We start from the raw sequence: 23442 nt of genomic DNA, 5'->3' as shown, positions 1-23442 counted from the left end.
TGTGGACTTGGTACTCCGGCCTTGAGAATCATGAAAAGAATAGATTTCTGTGGTTTGCAGCCACCCAGTTTGCGGCAACTGGATACGGCAGCCACGGGGAATGGACACGGCAGCCACGGGGAACGGACACAGCAGCTCTGTTACCATCCCTGTATCCTGAGCATTTTAGATTTTCCCTCCGCCCTCCCTGGGCTCCTGGGCCACCACCACTGGCACTCAGGCTGGGCACAGTGGCTGCAAGCACCAGTCACTGCTCTGTCCTGATCTCTCTCCCCGGGACCCCGCTCTCTCTGCACACAGCGTCCTCCACCCGCCGCCTGCCGGGCGGCACCTGCTCCGGCTGGTTTCTGCTCAGTCACCCAGCCCACCTCACCCCTCCTGTGCCCCACACGCCACCTCCACCCTCATCCAGCCAGGCTGTCCTCACCACAGACCGCTCTCCCCGTGGCCCCTTTTGTCCTGCCCCACGCTGGCTCTCTTCCACAGGCCACCAGGACCACGAGTGACCTCAGGCTGGCCTCTGTGGGCAAGAGCCGAACCGGGAGTGTCAGTTTGGAAACCGGGCCTCTGGGCAACCTTCAGGGTCTTCAGGTCGCCACAGGGACCACTTTGAACAAGATACCCCCTCCTACCCCTGCTTTTCTCCGTAAACACCAAAGGAAAGGAAAAAAGGAAATTAATGGGAAAAACAGTATTTTTTGGTAACGTACGTACAAAAGTTCGCCCGAATCAGAAATCAAAGCGTAGAAACTATGTTAAAAGTCTGCAGGCTAGAAGGACACTTGACAGCCGGCGCACAGACTAAGGGGAAGGTGACTGGGAGAGTCCCCTGCGGCTCAGGGTCACCTGAGAGGCACGGACCGCGGCAGAGGGAGCCGCGGGGCCGCACGCACCCTTCACAGCAGCCCGCTGGCATCTGGCCTCCCCAGCGGAGGCACAGAGACTGTCCTCCCGCCACCCCGTGCCTTCGAGAATCCCAGTGCAGACCAGAGACACTCACTGATTGACTTTCAGAGTAACAAACTCCTCGGACGAGCAGGGTGACCAGTTGTGACCGCAGGATCAGGCCGTGGAAGGTCAGAGGGCGGAAGCGCTCCTCCATGGTCCAGTCTTCGCTCGGGGACTGGTCAGGGTATAGGTTGGGGTAGGGAGTGTATCTGTTACATAAAAACCAGACGCTGCCTAGCACACCCTCAGCAGGACTGCTTCTTGCTTCTCCCCCACGTCCCCAACCAGCTCCCCAAATCCCCAGGAAGCTGGGGAGCTGACAGCAGAGCGCCGGCTCTTCCGGAAGCCCGCGCGCTCACCTCCGCTCCAGCATCTGCTGCAAAAGGTCCTCCTTCTCGGCCGGCTCCTCGGGGACGTGCTCGTCACACACGTTCCGCAGCTCGCTCGACGGGTACGACTTCATGGACTGGCTCCGCCTGCGCTGTTCGCCGGCCCGGGTGACGATGCTGGACTTCTGTGCGTGGGCAGGAGGGGAGGGGACAGGTTTCTAGCGGGGCGGCCAGCGACTGCTGGGCACGGGCACACAAACGTGGCATCTTCGTAGCTTGGGGATTTGGGGGACGGTGGGGTCAAAAGCATAAGCCGACAGAGGAACTGCAAGAAATCTTCACGGTGGCTCAGGGGGCTTGGGATTGAAAGGAACCTCTCTGAGCCTCGGGGTTGGGATCTTGCGGTTTTCTGCCGGCCCAACTTCCCCACCCCTTCGGTTTGGGAGCAGCCCCTCCTCAACTCTCCAAGGGAGAGCCCCTCTCCTACATCACGTTGTGGGGGGACCGTCGACGTATGTGGGCCTGGCCCCCAGAGCCAAGGGGTGGGCACAAGGCCTCCGTGAGGCAGCGGGACTCTCCCACTGCCCGGATTTCAAATCAGGAGCAGCGGCTGGCGTCCCCTCCAGGGCGTCTGCCAGCCGCCCGCACACCCGGCGTGCTGCTCCCCACTCTCCGGCTCTCCTGTTAGTCTTGCAGCCTCCGGCTTGTTTCTTTTTCTGTCTTTAAGTAGGCCCAAGTCCATCTCTGTCATTGACAACTCTAGAGAGCTCCCTGCTACCACTATACGCCATAAATCACGTCAATTAAAACAAAAGATCCGCCTACACGGATTGCTGGAATGAGAACGGACACATGTCCCGACGGCCTAATGAAGTCCACACTTGCTATCGTGTCTACACTCACTCTCTTGCTGCACGCAATGAAGAGGCTGATTGGCTGATTCTCCCCGCCAAGAGCCAACCAGGGCACCCCACCTACGGGCTGGCAGGCACGAGATGAGGGTGTGTGTCAAGAAACTGCCTGGTTGTCGCCCGCCGCTCCCCTCGGGCTGCTGTACCTTGAATTTGATGTTGTTACTGATGAGCTGGTTGCCCTTCATGAACTCCTTCTCGTTGCCCCGGTTCTCCGTGACCACCGGGAAGGCGTGGTGGACCGTGGTGCGCAGGATGCTAACCAGAGACTGGATGCGGGTGTGCGGGTAGACGTAGGTCAGGTTGGGCTCCATGATGTCACTGGCTCTCAGTCTAGAGGAGGGAGGAGAGCCGTCCAGCCTCAGCAGAGAGCCCACAGCACTCGGGAGCGAGTCCCGGCGCTCCTGCACTCCTGGACCGTGGGGGTCCCTCTTCCGAACCATCTCTGGCAGCTCCTCTTGGGGCGCCTGGGTGGCTCGGTCGGTTGAGCGTCCAACTTGGGCTCAGGTCATGATCTCACGGGCCGTAAGTTCGAGCCCCGCGTCGGGCTCTGTGCTGACAGCTCAGAGCCTAGAGCCTGCTTCAGATTCTGTGTCTCCCTCTCTCTCTGGCAGCTCCTCTGGATTTCTATCCTTTGCAAATGCCCTTCCCCGTGCCTGGAACGCCCCTCCCTGCTCTGCCAAACCGGTGGGCCTTTCCTCACCCCTCAGCTCCACACAAAATGTCCCCTCCCCACAGACCCCATCCACTTGTCCGGGTGATCGGCCATTCCCTCCTCAGCCCTCCATGGCACGCTGCTTGTGTTATCACTGAACTGCTAATCGTACTACTGGAATTAAAAGAAAAAAAAGTGCGGGGTGTCCTTTTACACCGGGGTGGCAACTGCAGGTTACAGATCAAATCTGGCCTCTCCAACTCACTTGCGTGTCATCTGTGCCTGCGTCTGCACTGCAGTGGCTGAGCTGAATACGTTAACAGAGACCACGTGGCCCGCAAGGCTGAAAACGCTATCTGCCCCTTTGCAGAAAGTCTGCTGATCCCTCTGTGGGACTCTCAGGGCCGGGTGGGATACCCAGACACAGGCGGCCCAAACCATTTGTGGGCTGGTGGAGAATTTGGTGATTATGCCCAGAATAAGCACTGCTGATAGCATGACACTCATTAGGCGGGAAGCGGGCTGGTTCGCACTCAACAGGGCTCGGCAGACCCTTAAACGTCGTCATGACACAGGCCTCATCGAGAGACCCCCCTTCGCATTTAACCGGAATGCCACAGGAGCCAGAGACCACCAGGAAGCAGCCTGCCCACCTCTGCCCCCACCAGGCCCCTCTGTCCTCCACCCCCGGGTCCCCGCCACACCTACATGCTTCCTGCAGTCCAACCGCAGAACCTTAATTACCACCTCCCACCCTGATACAAACATCCCTTGGGCCCCAGGGTTTATAAATTCTGAAACAAGCACACGAAGACAAGGCGTGGCCTCACTTGTCCATTTCCACCTCTGTCTCCCACTCCAAAAGTGGTACGCCTCGCAAGCCCACGTGGATGTCATAAATGCCCTTGTTGAAAAAGTCTCCCGTCCATTTGGCCACCTGAAACAGGAAACAAACACTTGAAAAGAAGCTGCTGGGGGGTGGGGTGGGGTGGGGGGTATGTGGGGAATCTTGGCCGCGCACCTGAGAGAGGCCGGGAAGGGGAGCACTCACCATCAGAGTGATCATAATGGGGAGCCCATAAGTGATCTCGTTGGTGGACTCAATCAGGATGACCGTCAGACTGATGGTCATGCGCACGACCCCACCCAGGAAGGCTGCGGCACCAATCAGGGCGAAGGTCCCCGAATAGATATGGCCCAAGCCGATGTAGCTGGGGACGAAGGAAACCGAGACCCCGGCTGAGGATCTCAAGGTTTCCACACCCGCGAGCGTGTACACACGGGCGTGCTCACGCGCACACACGGTACCTTTTGAGGACGTTGGCAACTAAACGCCCAAAAGCGGCTCCACACAGCAGGGAAGGCACAAACAGGCCACTAGGAACAGAAGTGCCATAGGTCCAACACGCGAGCAGGAAATAGAGGGCGAAGAACAAGGCCAGGGTGACAGGGCTGAAAGTGCCTGCAAGGCAAGGGCCACCCTGAGTCCCACCACCGGATGCCACCAAGGCCCACCGGGCTGCCCTGGCTCCTTCCAGATCCTTCCGTACCCCACTGGTCCACCTCCGACACTGGAGGCAGAAACTCTGGCCTGGCCTGGGGTGGTATTACAAAAGAAAAGTCCCATTGCTCAGATCTGAGGGCAGGCGTGGCTGTGTCCGTGGGCCAACAGAAGGGGCAGAGAAATGGTAATTTGTTCGCTGCAGAAAAGACCGATCGCCCGAGGACGGCAGGCTCACGGATTCTCACCGTCCTGGTGGAAAAGCTGAAGGATGGCAGACTCCTGGGGATTGAAGAAGAGTGTGGCCATGTCATTGTAGGTCTCGTTGGGACAAAAAAAGGTCTTGATACTTGAATTGACATCTTCTGATGTGACCTGAGACACAGGAATCAAAAAGTAGGCACAAGGTCACTAAAGGGTCAATACACCGGACCAGGGCGCTCAGAGTCTTCAAGCGGGATGTCTCTGCTCAGGTTGAGAAAGTCTGGCTCGCAAGTTTTACCCAGAAATTAAACCTGCGGCAAAAACAGATCTCTAGCCACGAGCAGCCAACCGTAATACTGTATTCCTTATGTTTTGAGGACGCAAGAATCGGGAGGAGGGCTCCTGAGTTACTACGATGAAATTCGCCATGGATCTGCCTCTGCTTCCTCTCCTGGTGCTAATTTAGTAGGTGACACTGCCAGAAGCCTGACCCCAGAGCCCCGTGGGCTGTGGGAAGAGGAAGTGGGTGACAGATGAGTTGCTGGGAGGTGACAGGTGATGGTGGAGGACAGGCCAGGTTCCTGCCTGACCCAATGCCCTGACTTCGGGTCCAAATGGAAAAAGCCTCCCTCCTGCATTTTCTGTAGGAGAAAAGTCAGTTCCACACGAGGCCTGGAGGAGATGCTCTGCTCCTGGCTGTCTCTCCCTCCCAGGCCCGTCTGGCTGAACAAAACCCCAACAGGGAAAAGAGGTGATTTCTCCACGATTCAGACCTCTCATTCTCTCCGCCATTTTGTGTGGGAAGAGGACATCCTGGTAGCGGCCTGACTCATCGGAGGACAAGGGCATTTGGGGTAGGACAGTCCCTGTGTTTTAGCTTCTGGTATACAACGGTACAGGTCGGGTACTTAACACTGTGTGTATGGATACACTGTTACTACAAAGTTCATCACGAGGAATGGATCTTGCCTGGATTCAGTTCTATTGAGGACATTCTAGAGATACCCTCCTGTGAGGTGATGGGTTTGCAAAGTCCTGCCAGGTGAGCCTGCCTGGGCGATACAGCTGGATGAGGGCTGCCGCAGGAAGCAGGTCGGTGCCCCTTACTGGAGGAACCTGGCAGGGAGGAGCTGCCAAGGGAGAAAAGTGTGTGTGACCGCGGAATGACCAACAGGTGTAGTGTTTCCCAGACTATGTCTAGAGGAACCCCAGTCCCGAGGGCTCCTAGGAAAGAGTCCTGCGGTCGAGTGCATCTAGATGCAGCACAGCACTTGTTGGAGATCAGGGAACCTGCTGAAGGCAGAGCACAGGCTCCATATGCAGAAGGACTGGCCTCTAACTCAGCCCCTCGCCAGCCCGGTGGGAGAGGCATTTCATTCTGTGAAAGCTTCAGCTGCCTCACCTATGCGATGGGAATAATGCCGACCTCATGTTATATGCTACTGAGAGATCACGGTCAAGACCTCACTTTGTCTGTCTTCCCACCTGTAAAATGGGGTGCCAACACGGCAGTGGTAAGGATTCGATGGAGTCCTGCACGTGAAGTGCTTAGTGGGATCCCTGGCACCCAATAAACGTTCCAAACGTCTGTCACACTTCCTGAAATCTTAAAGGCCCTAGGAAGTCCCGTATTAGAGCAACCTGTTGTTTAATTCTGGTTAACCTGTCAGACTGCAGAATTCTTCTCTGTTTGTTCCCGAATCACATATGTCAACATTCCACAAAACACATTTGGAAAATGCCGGGCTGGTGATGAGATCGCCTCAGGACTGACTAGCGATAGTGGCTGGCAAACTTTTTCTATAATGAGCCACATAATAAATCTTTTAGGCTTTGCGGGCCATAGACAGCCTCTGTTGCACATTCTTCTTTTCCTTAACGGCCTTTAAAAATGCAAACACTGTTCTTGGCTCGGGGGCTACACAAAAACAAGCAGTTGCCAAAGGCCAGCTCTGGCCCGTGGGCCATAGTTTGCTGACACCTGATCTAGCACGTGCTATTCATGGATGCTCCTGGGGACACCAAAAGGACAGTCATCCAAGACAACGTCCCTACCAAGGCCTTGAGGGAGCTTAGCGGCTACTCAGGGACAACAAGAGGACAGGGGACTTAGTGAACACTCCTGAGCCCCTAACCTAGAGGCCAGAACCTTGCATCTGGCTGACCAGATGCGGCTCTCTAAACCCAACAGGCTGGACCAAAAACTTGCGGGACAAAGCTCTAATGCTTCCCTCAATGACCCTGCTCTTTCAGGGAAAGGTTCTAGAAAATACTAAATACTCCTAAAAAGAGAGAGAAAGAGAGACGGAAAAAGAACATATGCCAGTAAATGACCTAAACCCAGTAAGAACCAGAAGATGCCAGGAGAGCCAGATGACTGATCGCCCCAAAACAGACATTCCTTTCTCCCCATCTTAGGGGTGATTCTCACATTCACGGTGAGGCTGGTGGGCACCTTTCAGGGGTGAAGAGTTAGAAGAGGAAACTGGGGCTTGATGAAGAAGGGATGATCAGCTTCCTGAGCTGGTCTCCAGTTAATATGGATCAACAGAAAGGGGGGCTGGGGGGCCGGAGAGACAGAAGACTTCCCCTCTAGGATGTCCATGACTCTTCACCAAAGTGAAAAGGACAGAGCGTGCACATTCTTGCTTCAGTAGAAAGGCCACTACAGATTCCTCGATCTCTTAGCAATCTGACACAGGCGCAGAGCAATGAACCCAACGTATCTACTAGCCCTAAGCAGAGGCAGGTCATACATTTCTGGATTCTTCTTTTTTTTTTTCTTTTTTTTTGTGGGTAGAGGACAAAGGTAGCAGGTGCACAGGGGTTACCTGGAGCTGGAATGAGTCATTACCGATTTGACTCGAAGAAGACATCTGTCGGCATTCTCCTAACACCATCGAGGCCATGAACACCACCACGGTGGTTACCAAGGACACCAAGAGGCTCTCTAAGACTCTAGGAAGCAAAGCACAGCTGTTATTACAAGATAAAAAGACACCCCAGTCCTGGGAACTAAAAAGCCACAACCCTGTCTACCCCCAACCTTCACTTCCCCAAAGAGCACGCCCGGCAGCCTCTAGTCAGTCAGCATCTGTGCAGAATTTGTCAGCGACTCACTGCATCCCAGCAAGGCGTATGTAAACAGTGGGTAGCCAGTAACACGGGCTGCTACATCCACATCATCTCTCTCAGAGGAACAAAATGGCCCTCCATTTTAGGTCCCGGGGTGAGAGCCTTCTGACTCTGTCACGTGTCCTAGCGGCGGGGACTCAACCAGCAACTCTGATTAAGTTAAGCTCAGACTCAGCCTTTTGGCCTGTCTGACAAATAGAGGAGATCTACGACCCCGTCTGAGACACGAAATCAAAGCTGGCACGGGAAGGAGGGTCAGTTCACACGCTCGCCCTCCTAGGGAGAGGTGGCCCGGTCCACAGGAAGCTCAGGGAGCCACGGCAGGCTGGGGAGGCGACTGCACAGGTACCTGACGAGCTTAGGTTTCGGGTGCACGTTTCGCATACGGTACTTTGCAAGCCTCTTGTTCAGACAGTTGAATGTGGCTCCCAGGAGGCCCCCAATGACCCCCATCACGACGAAGAAACCCAAATCCATAGCTGTCCAGAGATGACATTTTTTATCAGAGTCAGAGCACTGAGAGAAGGGGCAAGGGAGGGAGAGAGAAAAACCATAGTGCCCGTGAGAACAGGGAGGGATAGAAGCAGAGAAGAAAGAAGGAAGAGGCGAGGCTGCTTTCTTTCTACAAGAGCCAATGCGGTGCTGGAAGCCCACCCACGCCAAGCACTGAGCACACGCACGAGACTAACGGGGCAGAGATGCCCCACCGGAAGCCATACCTGCCCTTCTGACCATTTCTCTCTGGTACTTAAGAGCGATTTTCATAGGTCAAGTAAAAACAAAAACAAAAGCCAACCACTATGGAAGAAAGGATAAAACCTACCTTAAACTCGCCAAAGTTCAGCAATCCAGGGAGCTGGAAGGAACCCCAACTCCCAAACTGAATCCCAGAACGAAAGAAGTTGAGGGTGAAGGTGGCGGACATGGAACAAAAGAGCTAGGAGAAAAGGGGACGCACGAGAACATTCAGTAGTGACAAGTCCTACTTTCTGCTGGACGCGGCCTCAGGACACCTACTGCCCTGCATAGAAACCCGCTGTGGGCACACCTCAAGCGTGAGAAAGTGTGAAATCAGGCCGTAAGAAGTATGCGTTCAACAGCCTATTGGGAGAGTCCGTTTATTTAGCGCCTATTATGGACTGGATATTGTGCCCTAAAGGGAACAGCAAATATGAGAGGAGGAACACAGTAGTCTGAGGTAGGACGCTAGTAGGGTTCAAGTCCAAGCTCTGCCACTGCCTGCCTCTGACCTCAGCCCGTCTCCCATTGTCACGCCAGATGGCTCATCAACAGAGGACAAGGGCAGTTTGATTTGAGGATGGGGGCATTAACAGGAAAAGTACAGGAAAGTCCAAAGTTTGGAGGTTATGGGGCTAGAGCAAAGGACTTTCTGATACAGTCACCCGTCCTGGTCTCAACCAAATGACAGGTAAACACACCAAGTAAGAGATGGTCTAGTTTAATTCGGGGGCGGGAGCGGTTTTAGGTTTAGGAAAAGGTTTTCACTCAAAGTCCTCCTTACCACTTTCCACGTGAGCCCCTGGTTCCAGAAGGATGAGCCCTCCTCCAGACTGAACAGGGTCCCCCGATGGGAGCCCCGAAAGCTGCAGCAACTCCAGCAGCTGCCCCCGCTGATACAAAGTCCCGCTTGTCTCTGGGGGAGAGAAGACAGACAGGTGGTTTACCCCAAAAAAAAAGAGTCCTCAGGCCGCAGAAGGCAGTTTTTACTTCCTGGTCCACCAACGTCTTGTGACGCGCAAACAGTCAGGGCTCATGAAGGGCAGGTGTCTGGTGAGGCCGACTCAGCAGCAGATACGGTTCACCTAAGAGCCAAACACACTCCTGAGTCAGAGGGGCTCCCTGACGTCAGTCTGCTCTGAACACGGACTGAGTGCAGACTTTTGTCGGTCACTGCTGAGCCACGTTCTCACCAGATCTTTCTTCCAGCAAGCCTCAGCATCAGTGAAAAATGTCAAAGTGCTGTTTACATGCAGAGGAGCGGTAACAGTGACCGGCGGGACTCCTGATACGAGAAGATGGACAGCTCTGAACCTGGGCCTCTGATTGCAAGGGCCCAGCAAGGCGTGCAGGTCAGTAACACACACAAATCCCATGGGGCGAAAAAGTACCAGGAAGAGCGCCTTGCAACCCACAGAGGCAGCTGACCAAGTACGACATTTTGGAACATAAAACACGTTCTCGACAATATGCCTATGGACCTTCTTGGTCATGTATTCGATACTGGGCTGTCTTCTTCATTGCCTGAGATGGTTCTAGGCCTTAGGTCATGATAAAATAGAAGCCATGATGCCAGCATGGCCTTAGTGCGTATTCTCAGAAACATTCAAAGCCCCGCCCCCTTCTCTGATGGTTGGGTTCTGAACGCAGCCTGCCTGGCCAGGCAGACCACAAGCCAGCTTCAGTGACTGTAGGGGTCTGAGCAGCAGGAAATGAAGTGGGTTGGGTTTTCATACCTGTCACTTCGGAAATAGGGAAAGTTAAACTGGATCTTCCGTAAGGAGATGCTCTGAAACTAGAGGAAGGGAAAACAAAGTCAGAGGGGGGCCCACAGGGACCGAGGCCCTGGAAAGTCCCTTTGCTTGAGCACACCCAGCCAGATGTGTTACAAGAAGGAGAAGTCCAGAAGAACAACATGGGGGGGGGGGGGAAGGCATCATTTTTGGAAAGAACTTCTTTTCCTGCCCCCATATTTCTAGGATCTTTGGAAATCGCATTTAGTGCACAGTCAACAAGTCAGAAAGGAAGAGAAGAGGAGGGGTGCCTGGATGGCTCAGTTAAGCGTCTGACTATTGATTTCAATTTCGGCTCAGGGTTATGGGATTGAGCTCTACGATGTGCTTCGTGCTGACAGCACGGGATTCTCTCTCTGCCCCTCTCCCACTCACGTGCGCACACACATATGCGTGCACGTGTTCTCATGTTCTCTCTCTCAAGATAAATAAATCTTAAAAAAAAAAAGAAAGAAAGCAAAGCAAAAGGGGAAACTGCTGAGCAAAAGGAGGATCTGAAAGCTGCAGAAGACGAAGTAGGCTCTGCTCAGGGGAGGTCAGTAAGAAAGGGGCCGGGAGAGCCATCCTCCAATGTATCCAGCAAATTCTCAGGCTGCTGCCGCCCAGCCCTCGCCTGGCCTCCTCCCCCCATCTCCGCTCACTCCTGGGAGGCCAGGATGAGCACTTGATGTAAAGGAGATGACGCAGTAGCAAGAGAGAGACCAGAAGATGGGCCTGGACAACCCACAGCCACAGCGACTCTTCCGTCAGAGCACGAGGGCTGTCTACAAGGAAACACAGACTGAGAAGTCTGTGGACTTCCCAACTGGCAGCTGGGGAATCCAGAAAAACCGTGAGAAGCGGGAGCTCTGGCGTCCCGAGCCGGCTGCTCAGTTTCCTCAAATGCGAATGGGGATGACTGAGGCCAACCAAACCCTTGAGGCGGCTTGAAAGAAGAAAGAAGTCGGTATATGGAGAGTCTGGCCCAGAGGGCACTCAGCAGACAGCGGCTGCTACCTTTCCTGTGCTACCCCAAAGGGGGTCGGCACAGACCTGGGCCTGAGACCGCCTCGGTCAATGCCTCCAGCCTCTTCGGGTTTGGCAGCATGTAGATGACCCATCAAGCCCCTGGACGTGCAGGTGCTTGGCGATGGCTATGGGCGCACCAGGTGATTTTCATTCGAACAGAATGTCCCATGGCTGCTCTGGGCACTCAGCAGGGCCTTGTTAAAACCTCGAGGTACCAGTTACCCACTCTCCCGGATGACAGGACAGTTTCCACCTCAACCCAAACTGACATCTGGTTCCAAAGCCACGTTAGGTGCTCCCGACGAATTGGTTATCAACTCAACCATAGACGTGCCCCTGCCCAGGGGCCCGCTGTGAGGGATGTATTGTCCCAGCCCATCAACTCTTACCTGAGGCAGGCCAGCTCCCACCACTGCTCCACTGTGGATCATGGGGCCTTCCTTCCCCACAAAGAGCCCTGGGAACAGGTGGAAAAGGGGAGACCATCAGTCAGCACAGACACCCCACTTGGTTAGGAGACCTCTGTTATGTAGACTTTTCTCTCGACAGCCGTACAACAGAGATGATTATATGACTTTGTAAGAGAGTCAAATTCCCATCAAATAAGAGAAAATACTCTTTAAATTGAGGTGTCAGAAAACTATAGTCTGTGGGCCAAGATAGATTCAATGTCTGTTTCTACAGCCTGGGAGCTAAAAATGGTTTTTACATTCTTTTTTTTTTTTTTCCCTTAAAGATTTTATTTTTAAGCAATCTCTACACCCAACGTGGGGCTCGAACTCACAACCCCGAGGTCAAGACTTATGCACTCCACCGACTGAGCCAGCCAGGTGCCCCTGGTCTTTACATCCTTACATGGATCTATTTCAAATGGTTATAGAGGTTTAAGTACCTACATAACATCTCCCCTTTTGCCTCTTGGCCCATAAAGCCTAAAATATTTACTGTCTGGTTGTTTACACAAAAAGCTTGCTGACTTTGCTAAAAGCCAACTCCATGGACCAACTAGATGGTCACACTACTCCAAAACTAAATGTGTTTGTCACATATCTCTGGTAACTTCCTAACGTGTCTACATTTAAAACAATGACTTACCAAGAAACAGTGCAGGGGTCTGAGGGCAGGCCCTTCAAATCCAGATCGACTTAATTTACGTACATGATGCTTCTTGTTATCTTCACCCCCTGAATACTTGGCAGGATAAAAGTCAGAAAGGGCTTCCTTACCTCCAGCCACACTGAACAGCACTCCAAAGACTTTGCAGAGCAGGGTTCGGAGACGGACAATTCCGGGCACCTTCACACCGTTCAGGTAGCATTTGATTTCGGGTATTCCAGAACCTGCTGCCACTGGCTGATGGGGGAGAGTAGGACACCCGTAAACTCAAAATCCATTGGTCCTATGGCTTACTGGCAACAGCCTCACTACCAAGGTGGGGGGTGGGGGGTGGGGCTGCCCTTCATTCGCATCAGCATCACCCGGTGGGCCCCACCCTGAGTTTCTGACTCAGCAGGTCTGAGGGGAAACCGAAACAGCTGCATTCCTAACAGGTTCCGGTGAGTCAGCATCACCTGGGAAACTTGCACTTGCCAATGCAGACATTCGCCTTCCAGAGACTCCGATCTCATTCATTTGAGCCGGGTATCTGCCATTTTTCAAGTTAGTTTAAAGTCATTTTTTAAAGTCCCCCAGGTGACTCTAATGTGCTGCCACGGTTGAGAACCACCCTCCTAATCTGGACTTTTCCTCTGTAATCTCACCAGAGGCTGAAACCTTTACTTTCAGAAACAACTCTTAAGTGTAGGAGGGGCCACTTTCTGCCGGAACTTACATTTCTAAGTCTGATTCAGCTTCCCGGCATTTCCAGCAGTGGACACGAAAGAATCCGAAACTTCATTAGCAAAAAGGCAACACCCACACCACCTCACCTCAATCAGGACGAGAAGGCTCGCCAGGAAGACAAACGTCAAGTTGAAACCCAAGAGCTCGAGGAGGGACAGGGCAAGGCACCCTTTCTGGCTGCATTCCTCCACCGCTACAGAACCAGGGTTAAGGAAAACATGCTCCGCCAGTCAAGGGCGTTCCCACCATCACCTGAAATGGTGCGGTGTCCCTTCCTCTAAGACATAGTGGCTGTTTCCTGTGCATCTTCCTGTTCTCCATACATAAACTTAAAAAAAAGGCAACTGCCTGAGATGTCTTCTACATTAGGGGCCATTTTTAAATTATGAAATAGTGATGGGGAGAACAAAGGCAAAAGGAATGTAGAAAAACTCAAATAACCTTACAACTTGCAGCCCATCGACAAATACTTGAGGTGGTACAGTGATTGCCCTCCAGGAGATCAAATGTCTGACCCCTAATGCTCCTGGCAAAGGGCAACTTTAGTTTGACATTTGCTCGACCTCCGGGATCCTCAGTCTTCTTTAACATACGAAAATCCCTTTGGAAACTTCTTTTATCTCAACTCCCAACCCAAGGTTTATGTTAGCAATCATCCTTCAAACATACGGCCCACTGATAACACATCTGAAGGGTTCCACGACAAAGATTTTACTAGACAATGGTAAACAACCTTATCTTAACAGCAGCTAGCCTCTCAAGGCCCTGGAAACCTTGCTTCCAAATTCCTTAAAGACTTAATGCTATCCTTGACCCCCTCCCAACTTAAAAGTATATAATCACTCACTCCTCACAATCCTGGGGCAGCTCTTTCTGCCCATGGCTCCTGTCCCTGTGCTTTAATAAGACCACCTTTTTTTGCACCAAAAACGTCGCAGGAATCTTTCTTGACCATTCACTCCCGGACCCCAACATTTCACATCAACACTTCACTTTATAAAAAGTAACAAACACCCTCCCCCACCCCCCAATCCTTTAACAAATCCTGAATTTGCTCCAGGTTATTTTTTTAATTAAAATATTAGATACCATTAAAAAAAATCCTTTGTTTCCCTCCCTCTCTCCCCTCAGAGAAACCACTAACCTGAAATTATTGTGTGTCTTTCTGTGTTTTTATACGTAGCCGTATCGTAGTGTATGTTTCTAAAACTAAAATAATGGGATTGCACTTCATACACATTCTACAATTTCCTCTTCTTCAACATCAAGTTTTTGAGAATTAGTCATGTTGATATATACAGCGCTGGTTCATTCATTGTAAATTCTGCATAAAATCACACCATAGGAAGCATTGTACCATGGTACCATTGTAATGGTACAATGTTTCCATTCTCCCACCTGGTGTGGTTTCACCTTTCTGCAATCACAAAGCTGTAATGAACGGGTACCTACGTGTCCCAGGTCTAAGGTCCGCAGGAAAAAGAGGGATTCAGGAGTTGCTGTCAATTTGGCTGGCATTTCCCTGGTTAGTGGTGAGGGGGACCCTTTCCCCAGGTTTATTTACTGACCATTCAATTTTCCTCTTCTGAGAATTGCCTGTTTGCTCCTTTGCTCATTTTTCTATTAGGCTTTTTCCTTACCGAGTTGCAGCTCTTCCTGTGTTCCAGATACGAATTACTTGCCTCTTAAATGTATGGTGAACCACCTCTCCTAGGCTGTGGACTCGTTTTCCATTTTGTTGATGGTGTTTTATTGTTGTGGTTTGAGGTTTTTTGTTGGCATGAAAAACAAACTCGGGTGCTTGGGTGGCTCAGTCGGTTAAGCATCTGACTTCGGCTCAGGTCATGATCTCACGGTTTGTGAGTTTGAGCCCTGTGGCGGGCTCTGTGCTGACAGCTCAGAGCCTGGAGCCTGCTTCTGATTCTGTGTCTCCCTCTCCCTCTGCCCCTCCCCTGCTTGCACTCTGTCTCTCCAAACGAAATAGACGTTAAAAAAATTTTTTAAAAAAAGAAAGAAAAACAAACTTACTTTGCTGTGGTCAAGTTTATTGATCTTTTTCCCTTTCACTTTGCGCCTCCTGGAGTTTTAAGAAATTATTCCCTACTCTTGACATCACGTGGTCTCTTCAAGTTTTGTTTTGCTTATTTACATCTTCAATCCATCTGGAATTAATTTACAGGGCAAAGTAGGAATCTATATTTTTCCAGATGGATAACCAGTGTCCCAGCATCTTTTGTTAAATTATCTATCTCTTCCTCACAGACTTACAACATTAACTCTGTCATTCACCATACTTCTCTACATGTGCAAGCTAATTTCTGCTTCTGTTACCCTCCGTTGGCCTAACTGGGAATTCCTGCACCAATATGACATGGTTTCAGTTACTATATCTTAAATTGCGCAAGCCTTCACGTTGAGTAGGACAAGTTCCCCCTGCTTGTTCAAAACTGTCTCGACCACCTTTGGCCCTTTACTCTTTCCAACAAATTTAGGAAGAGAATTTTCCAGTTCCTCGAAAGCTCTACGGGAATTGTGACTGGAACACACTGAATTTATAGATGATTGGGAAGAACAGGCATCTTTGTGGGATCTGTGTCTTACCAACCTGAACACGAGTCTCTATCAAATTCTTCCTCCTGTGTCCTTCAATGATCATTAAAAAACTTAAGCTGAATGGCTAATAAAAACTCTTCAACAGACCCTGTCTACTGTTCTTAGGTAAGAGAGCAAAGTCAGAGACGGCTGACATCTGGGAATGCCAAGAACCGGGAAAAGGATACAGGTCTGAACCACTCCGAACTTGAGCTGGCTGAAGAGGCGCACGAAAAAGTCCACAAAGAGACCCACCTGTGAAGAGCAAGCAAACCGTCACACAGCTTTTCCCCACCGGGGCGCAGGTACTTTGCTCAAATGCTGGGATGACCCCCTGGCCTTTCCTGGTTGGCGCTTGCACCCGCGTTACCAACAGGCAATGCGGAAACAGGTTTCCTGTTAGGGACTCTGACTCTCCAGGAGATTCCCTGACAGCCTGGCCCCACCGCCTCTCCAAAGAACAAAGGATGGGGGCATAGCTCTGCCGAGAGAAGGAGAGTAAAAGAGGGAAAAGGATGCCGGAAAAGACGTGAAACCGAGGAAGGCCATCCTGTGACTACAGTAATATCCAGAATCGTGGACTGCTCAGCATGTTCCAAAGGCAGTCTCAGATGAAGAATTCCAGTAATATCTTCAGTGATGCTTAGCTAAGTATATAGCTTAGGATGTAATTTTGAAAAACAACATTTACTCAGGTGTATATGGTTTTTTCCGGTTTGTTTTTACTCTTTTATACTTTATAGGTCGCTATTTTGGCTGACAGCCAATGATCACCCTGGTAAGTAAGAGAAAACCATGCTCCACCAACCAATCCATGTTAGGCCCCAAGTCTCGGCTCGGGGCTTAAAGGAGAACTTCAGGAAAGGTTTATGATTTGGTGGATTCAGGATCAAAGGCTTCATGCCTTTGACTCTGGCCTTCCCTCAAGCCAATGCCTGGAGGCTTTCAAGTACTGCAGGAGATACCATGACAGATCTAAGGATAAGAGAGCCAAGCAGTAACAAGAGCTGGTTGCTAGGCTATAAAGGCAAGTCTGCCTTCCAATAACACGAAGGTACGTGGTATAGTTGCTGGTACCGATAAATGGCAGCTCAAAGGAGCTTGATATGAAAGTAGCAGAAAGACTAAACATGTAGATGCTTATTGCCGGGAAATTTGCAACCAGAAACTTACACAACAAAGTAGACACTCTAAAATTTCAGTAAAACAATTTGGTCAACCCAAGTTCTCCCCACATCGGCATCCATCAGAATGTCACTAAAGAGGCCTTCTGAGTGCCGTCTGTCTTAACTAGTAAGATGGTCCTTGGCCTCTGAATTTACTACAGTAAAAATCTGACAAGCGCCAGAAAAATAAAAATTGGTCATAGCCTTTGTGGCTATGTTACATTAAACACATGTTTGCATTTTATGGGTATATCGTACAGAGTCAAGGTGAGACTTGTAGTCATTCCAGAGACATAAACAGGCTACTGCTTAGGAATACTTATAACCCCAGTCCTGGACTGAACGTTTGCATCCCCCCCCCCCCCCAATTCATCTGGTGAAATTCTAACCCCCATTGTGACGACCTTAGAAGATGGGGCCTTTTGGGTGGTTTAAGTAAGTCCCGAGCATGGAGGCCTCATGAATAAGGTTAGTAGCCTTATAAAAGACCCCACAGAGCTCTTGCCCCCTTCTGCCCTGTGAGGACACAGCCAGGAGCCAGGAAGCCCAGGACACAGATCTGTTGGTACCACTGATCTTGAACTTCCTGGCTTCCAGGACCGTGAGATATAAACACCTGTCGTTTAAGTTCCTGTAAGTCGGTGTTTTTATTATAGCAGCCCTGATGGAGGAAGACTGCCTATTCTAACACTGTACTGATGGCAAATCATATCTGACATCTCATTTTGACTCTCTGCTGACTTTTCCAGTTTCTCTTCCCCAGCTTTAAGTGTGGTTAGGTCAGCAGTTGGGATTCCAGGCCTTGTGCTACTACTCAAGTTTGGCAGTGTTTCATAATCTTTTCTGGTCTGTGATTCACGTACGAGCAAGCCGACCCCAGGCCCCAGTGTATTCAGGCGTGTTCCTCCACCCACAGCCACCAGCTCTACCTTCTAGATAAAACAAGCCACGTGCAGGGAAGCAGCCCAGGACAATAAATTCACTGAGGTCTACGGTGTCCTGCTTATGGGCACGCCATACTAAAGGAAAGGGTATGACGGTCGGTTTTGTTCCACTACTTTGCTTTTTCCCTACAGAGTGACCTCAGATTCCACTCAGTACTTTCCCCACTATGTCTACCTGACGGGACAATGCCATGTTACGACAGCTTGGTCCTAACCAAGCCTTTGAGTGCTTTAAAGAGTACCAGTGATGTCTGGTTCACTTTCATAAAGAGAAAAACAAGACATGAAAACGGTGTCAGGATCATTATTTGGGGGCGGGGGAGAAAAACAGAAAAGGTGGTCTCTGTTATCATGACAAATGACTTGCCCCCTGACCTCTGCCACCCCTCTGGCCCGCCACGTCCCCACGCCCCCGCCTGCTCACCAGCCCAGTGCAGACTCCAATGGCAAACACCATCATCCACTTCACCGCCTCATACCTGCGACCTTTCTGTTCACACAGAGAAAGACAAGCTCAGTTCATTATACGGCTTTGTTGGCAGCAAGGAAGGAACACATCTTGGCCAATCAGGGTCAGGCTAGATTCCAGAGGGACAGCAAGCACGGTAATGGCGTCTGCTATAGCGGGTGCTTTACGAGGCCAGAAGGATATACTGTAAGAGGCTGGGCCAGGTACTGGCTGCAGGTACTGTGGTTGACAGGGTGAAGGTTTCAGGAGTAAATGCAGATATCTCACGAAAGGGGCTAAAAGCCACCGGAGTAAGGCTATTCACAGGGGCATTTAGATGGGAAAAAGAAGCTACTGTGAGATCTCTCCAGTCCCAAGAAATCAATAAGGGATTCACCTTATTGTCCATGGTCTCCAAAACTTCCAGGTAAGGGTCATTGATACAGCGATCATAATCCAAACTCTGAAAGACAAACGGGAATAAAAAAAGTCACAAGACAGGAACAGTTACTGAAACCTGGAAAATAAAGCTCTAGGTTCCTGCTACTCCAAGTGTGGACGGGTAGGACAGTGGGCCTGTAGCACCGGGGGGGGGGGGGGGGGGCGAGCTGGTTAGAAGTGCAGCATCTCAGACCTTTGATCTGTCACATCAGAATTGGTGCTGGACGTGCACGAACGTCCCAGCAGCACGACTACAGACTCCTGCTGCGGGAAAAGCGTTCGATTACCTACCTTTAAACATCCTGCTTCTGCGAAACATGAAAAGACCTCTGGCTATCAGTGTTACCCAACTTATCCCACTACATCAACTAACCAGAACCCAATTCATTTAGAGAATCAGTTAATTACAAGTCTCTTCAGTAGTCAGCTTCCATGAGAAAGAGGTTAATCACGAGACGAACCAACGTGGAAGGTATTTTAAAAAGCAACTTTCAGTTTATGCTGGGAAGAGGCACAGATTCAGCACAGCTCCTAAAACTGCATCGACAGCAGTGTTCCTTAAACTGAGCTATTCTGCAACACGGCTATTCTGCAACAAATCTGTGTGTGTGCCAGAGACATCTTGAGAAACAACTCAAAGGAACTAATTTTATTTCTTCTATGTTTCCTAAGAGAAGCAGCAGTCTGGCAACAAAGGAAATGATGTGTTGTGTGTTCTCTCCTTCCTAAACCTGTTGCTACCTACACATAGGCTGGCGAACAAGCTGGACGCTGGCCCGGTAGCCACACTCCCACGACAAGAGTCAGCAGTCAGCCAAACACAGGTGTGACACGTGACAATTTATTCCATCCATATGTATCCCCAAAGTCCAAATCCCTTTTTTAAAAGGGTCCTGGGGCATCGACAGGCAACTTAGTAAATCGATGATCAAACATCCAAATATGGAAGACTACATAACCATAATTAGGATAGGTCTTCACAGACGGATGTGGAAAACGTATAGAAATTATTAAGTAAAAGAAAACGCAAAGTACACAAACAGAGCCAGATGCAGAATGAAATATATAATATGATCCTGTTTTGATGACACAAAATTAAGATTATTTGAATGTCAGCAGATAATGCCAGACATCTGGGAAAACTTAAAAAAAATTTTTTTTAAAGCTTATTTATTTTTTGAGAGAGAGAGAGAGAGATAGAGAGAGAGAGAGAGAGGCAGAAAGGGGTAGAGAGAGAGGGAGAGAGACAGACTCCCAAGCAAACTCCACACTGTCAGCACAGAGCCTGATGTGGGGCTTGAACGCATGAACTGTGAGATCATGACCTAAGCTGAAATCAAGCTGGCTGCTTAACCGACTGAGCCACCCAAGCACCCCTGGGAAAACTGTTAACAATGCATATCTCTGAGGTGGCTGTTCACATCTGGGTGTTGTTTGAAATTCTCACACGTACTTTTTATATTTAAAAAAGACGTTTTTTTTCTCATTACGAAACAAAATTCCGCAGTCGGTAAAAAATACTTCTGCCAGGAAATGGACTCATCTGTGAATGATGAGAATATGTATGTATTTAGTGATTACATATATATAACATACTATACGTGTAATACAGTTGACCCTGTAACACTGATTTGCACTGAGCAAGTACACTTGTACACGGATTTTTTTCAAAAAATACAGTACAGTACCGTAAATGTATTTTCTCTTTTTTCTTAACGTTTTCTTTTCTCTAACTTACTCTATTCTAAGAATACAGCATATGATACACGTTACATACAAATTATGCGTTAACTGACTTTATGTTATCAGTAAGGCCAACAGTAGGCTATTAGTAGAAAGTTTTGAAGAGTCAAAAAGTTATATGTAGATTTTTTTACTGTGCAAGGGGTGGGATATAGAGTATGTGCGCGTAATATATACATATTTATATGTGTTTTATATACATACATATAAATATATATGTACATTAAAAAAAAAAAACCTTAAGGTGATATCACATTCCAGGAACAAACAGGGAAAAAATGTTGAAAAATACGAATGTCCTTCCTACCAAACATATAGAGAAATTGCCAACCAATTACGTGCTTCATGGTTTGTTTAATAATGCTACGGCTTCATAAACATTTAAGAGGTTTTTAAGATGTCCAGAACAGGTAAATCTCTAGAGACAGAAAGTAGACTAGTGGTTGTTTAGGGTTAGGGTCAAGGTCAAGGGGAGTGAGCAGTGACCAATAATGGGTACAGGATTCCCTGTTGGGGTGATGAAAATGTTCTAAAAGTGATCTGGTGATGGTGGCACAATTCGGTGAATATACTACAAAAACCACTCCATCATATACTTTAGATGGATAAACTGTATAGACTGTGAGTTATAAGTCCAATAAAACTGTTAAAAGGGACATTTTGAAAACAATTCTAACACCAGGACATCGATCTTTTCTTTTTTTAAAATTGAGTTTGACACTTTAAGTATGTACCAATGAACTAGATAATTTATTCATTAAAACGAGATATCGTTTACTTCTCTTTTGTGACAACGAACTTCCTTTGATTTCTGCTGTATTCTGCTCTTGGGTCGGGGGTGGGGGGCTAACAACTTAAAATAAATGTTAACGTTTACATTTTTGAGAGAGAGAGAGAGATAGTACACATGTGCACGTGAACAGGGGAGGGCACAGAGAGAGGGGGACAGAGGATCGGAAGTGGGCTCTGTGCTGACAGCAGAGAGCCCGATGTGGGGCTCGAACTCACGAACCATGAGATCATGGCCTGAGCTGAAGTCGGATGCTTAACTGACTAAGCCACCCAGGCGCCTCAACTTTTTTTTTTTTTTTTTTTTAAATAAAATGTGTATAGGTGTCCTGCTGCCCAAAGTTATGAGCAAAATGGTATACAGCCACGGTGGGGAGAGCGGGGGAAGAGGGCAAGTGGGGCTGAAAGGCAGCCCACGTTCCACCAACAAGAAGCACTTTCAATGGGTCTTGAGCTAGAGGAGCTGCTGTGGCCCAGAGGGAGAGGCCTTTTATTCTAAATCCTCTGCTCTGAGGGGTGCCTTTCCCTAATTCAGAACAGCAATAGAGGGTCTGTGACCAGCACAAAACATCACTGTCTGTTAACAGACTCATCCCACAGATGAACCATCCAGCTCGAGACAGGATGTCAAAACAGCAATCCTAACATCTTGTAAGACCCCCACCTTACAAAGAAATTAGTCAAGTAGGTGTAATGAACTCTTAGTGAGGCAGGAATGAGAAGGAGCACATTTTAGAAAGATTTTCAAAAGAAGGGTTTTCTAGTTGATCCCTAATAAAATCTGAGCAGACTTTTCTGATTAAGCGTCCAGCTAAATTTGCTCTTATGCAAGGCAAATGTTCTCAAGAAGCTCCTCCTTGAAGATAGTTAATTGAGAAATATTAATGACTCACATGAAAGAACATTAACCCATACCATTTACATAAATATGCATATCGGGTGAAAGTAAACGCAATTTAGTAAGCAAACGTAAGTGCGATTTAGTAAAAGGAGAGAAGGAGGCTTGGGAATAGCGGGATCAATGGAGCAGAGAAACCATGGTGAGTTCCAGGGGGGTAGATGAAAGCTGCCAGAAAGTTCCAGTCATGGTCACACATTCAGGGTAACATCACTGGGCTCAGTGAGGGAATGTAAGGTGACAGCACACTATGGGGCTTCTTATACTAATTGTTGCAAACCTCTCAACAGTGTGCACGGACACAACTATTTTAGAAATATGGGAAAACACATCAGTAGATGTGTGCACAGTAGATACTGTGCTTTTTTATTTTGATTCAGGAAAACCATTCCCGTCAGTGTAGCATATACCACGGTGTGTGCAACTGGGAAATGCCAGAGTCCTAAAATTATTCTGTCAACTGCAAGGGAAGAAAAAGATGAAGGAGAGACCTACAGGTTAAAAAAAATTTAGAAGGAGGGCACCTGGTGGGCTTGTGACTCTTGACCTTGGGGTTGCAAGTTGGAGCCCCACACTGGGAGTAGAGATTACTTAAAAAAAAAAAAAGTTTAAAAAAACCTTAAAAGATAATCAAACAAATGCAATGTGAGGACCTTATTTGGAACTGGGTTCAAACAAACTATTAAAAAATTATATGACATTTATCAGACAACTGAGAAATTTGAACACTGGACACTTAATATCAAGGCATTATTGTTAAATTCTTAGGTATGAACATGGTATTCTGTTTTGCTAAAAAAAAAAAATCCCTGGGGCGCCTGAGTGGCTCAGTAGGTTAAATGTCCTACTTTGGCTCAGGTCATGTTCTCACAGTTTGTTAGTTTGAACCCCGTGTTGGGCTCTGTGCTGACAGCTTGGAGGCTGGAGCCTGCTTCAGGTTCTGGGTCTCCCTTTCTCTCTGCTCCTCCCCGCTCATACTCTGCACCTCTCTCCCTCTCTCTCAAAAATAAATAAACATTAAAAAAAAACAAAACAAAACCTTATCCTCTACAGATGCATGTTGAATTATTTATGGGTGAAATAACGTGATGGGTAGAATTTTCTCCAAAATAATAAGGGAAGGGGAAGAGGATGGGAGCCAGATGAAACAAGGTTGGGCAGGAGTTGAATGCTGAAACTGTATGATGAGTACAAGGGATTTCAATATACTATCCTGTCCATTTTTCTCTATGTTTGAAATTCTCTATACGTGAAAGGTTTTTTGAAATTCCATGTTATACTAATAAATCCTATTAGCTGTACTAAATTCTACAGCAAAAGATAAAATGTTAAAAAGAAAACTAGTCTGTTAGTGCTC

The 23442-nt window shown here is 49.0% G+C and overlaps 1 protein-coding gene across 1 annotated transcript in view; it reads right to left on the bottom strand.

Moving 5' to 3' along the window:
* Positions 1-23442, bottom strand: part of CLCN6 (chloride voltage-gated channel 6) — a 32587-nt gene that overhangs the window by 6745 nt on the left and 2400 nt on the right. The window contains 19 exon segments of the mRNA XM_003989496.5: positions 1001-1157; positions 1308-1462; positions 2335-2521; positions 3674-3780; positions 3895-4054; positions 4152-4305; positions 4593-4719; positions 7380-7506; positions 8033-8199; positions 8507-8620; positions 9206-9264; positions 9267-9337; positions 10158-10216; positions 11612-11679; positions 12449-12575; positions 13151-13257; positions 15845-15911; positions 18191-18256; positions 18612-18677. Coding sequence (XP_003989545.2) covers positions 1001-1157; positions 1308-1462; positions 2335-2521; positions 3674-3780; positions 3895-4054; positions 4152-4305; positions 4593-4719; positions 7380-7506; positions 8033-8199; positions 8507-8620; positions 9206-9264; positions 9267-9337; positions 10158-10216; positions 11612-11679; positions 12449-12575; positions 13151-13257; positions 15845-15911; positions 18191-18256; positions 18612-18677 — 2145 coding nt within the window.

This window comes from Felis catus, chromosome C1 (genome assembly GCF_018350175.1).
Source record: "Felis catus isolate Fca126 chromosome C1, F.catus_Fca126_mat1.0, whole genome shotgun sequence".
NCBI lineage: Eukaryota > Metazoa > Chordata > Mammalia > Carnivora > Felidae > Felis > Felis catus.
This window is presented reverse-complemented; position numbering and strand designations above follow the sequence as displayed.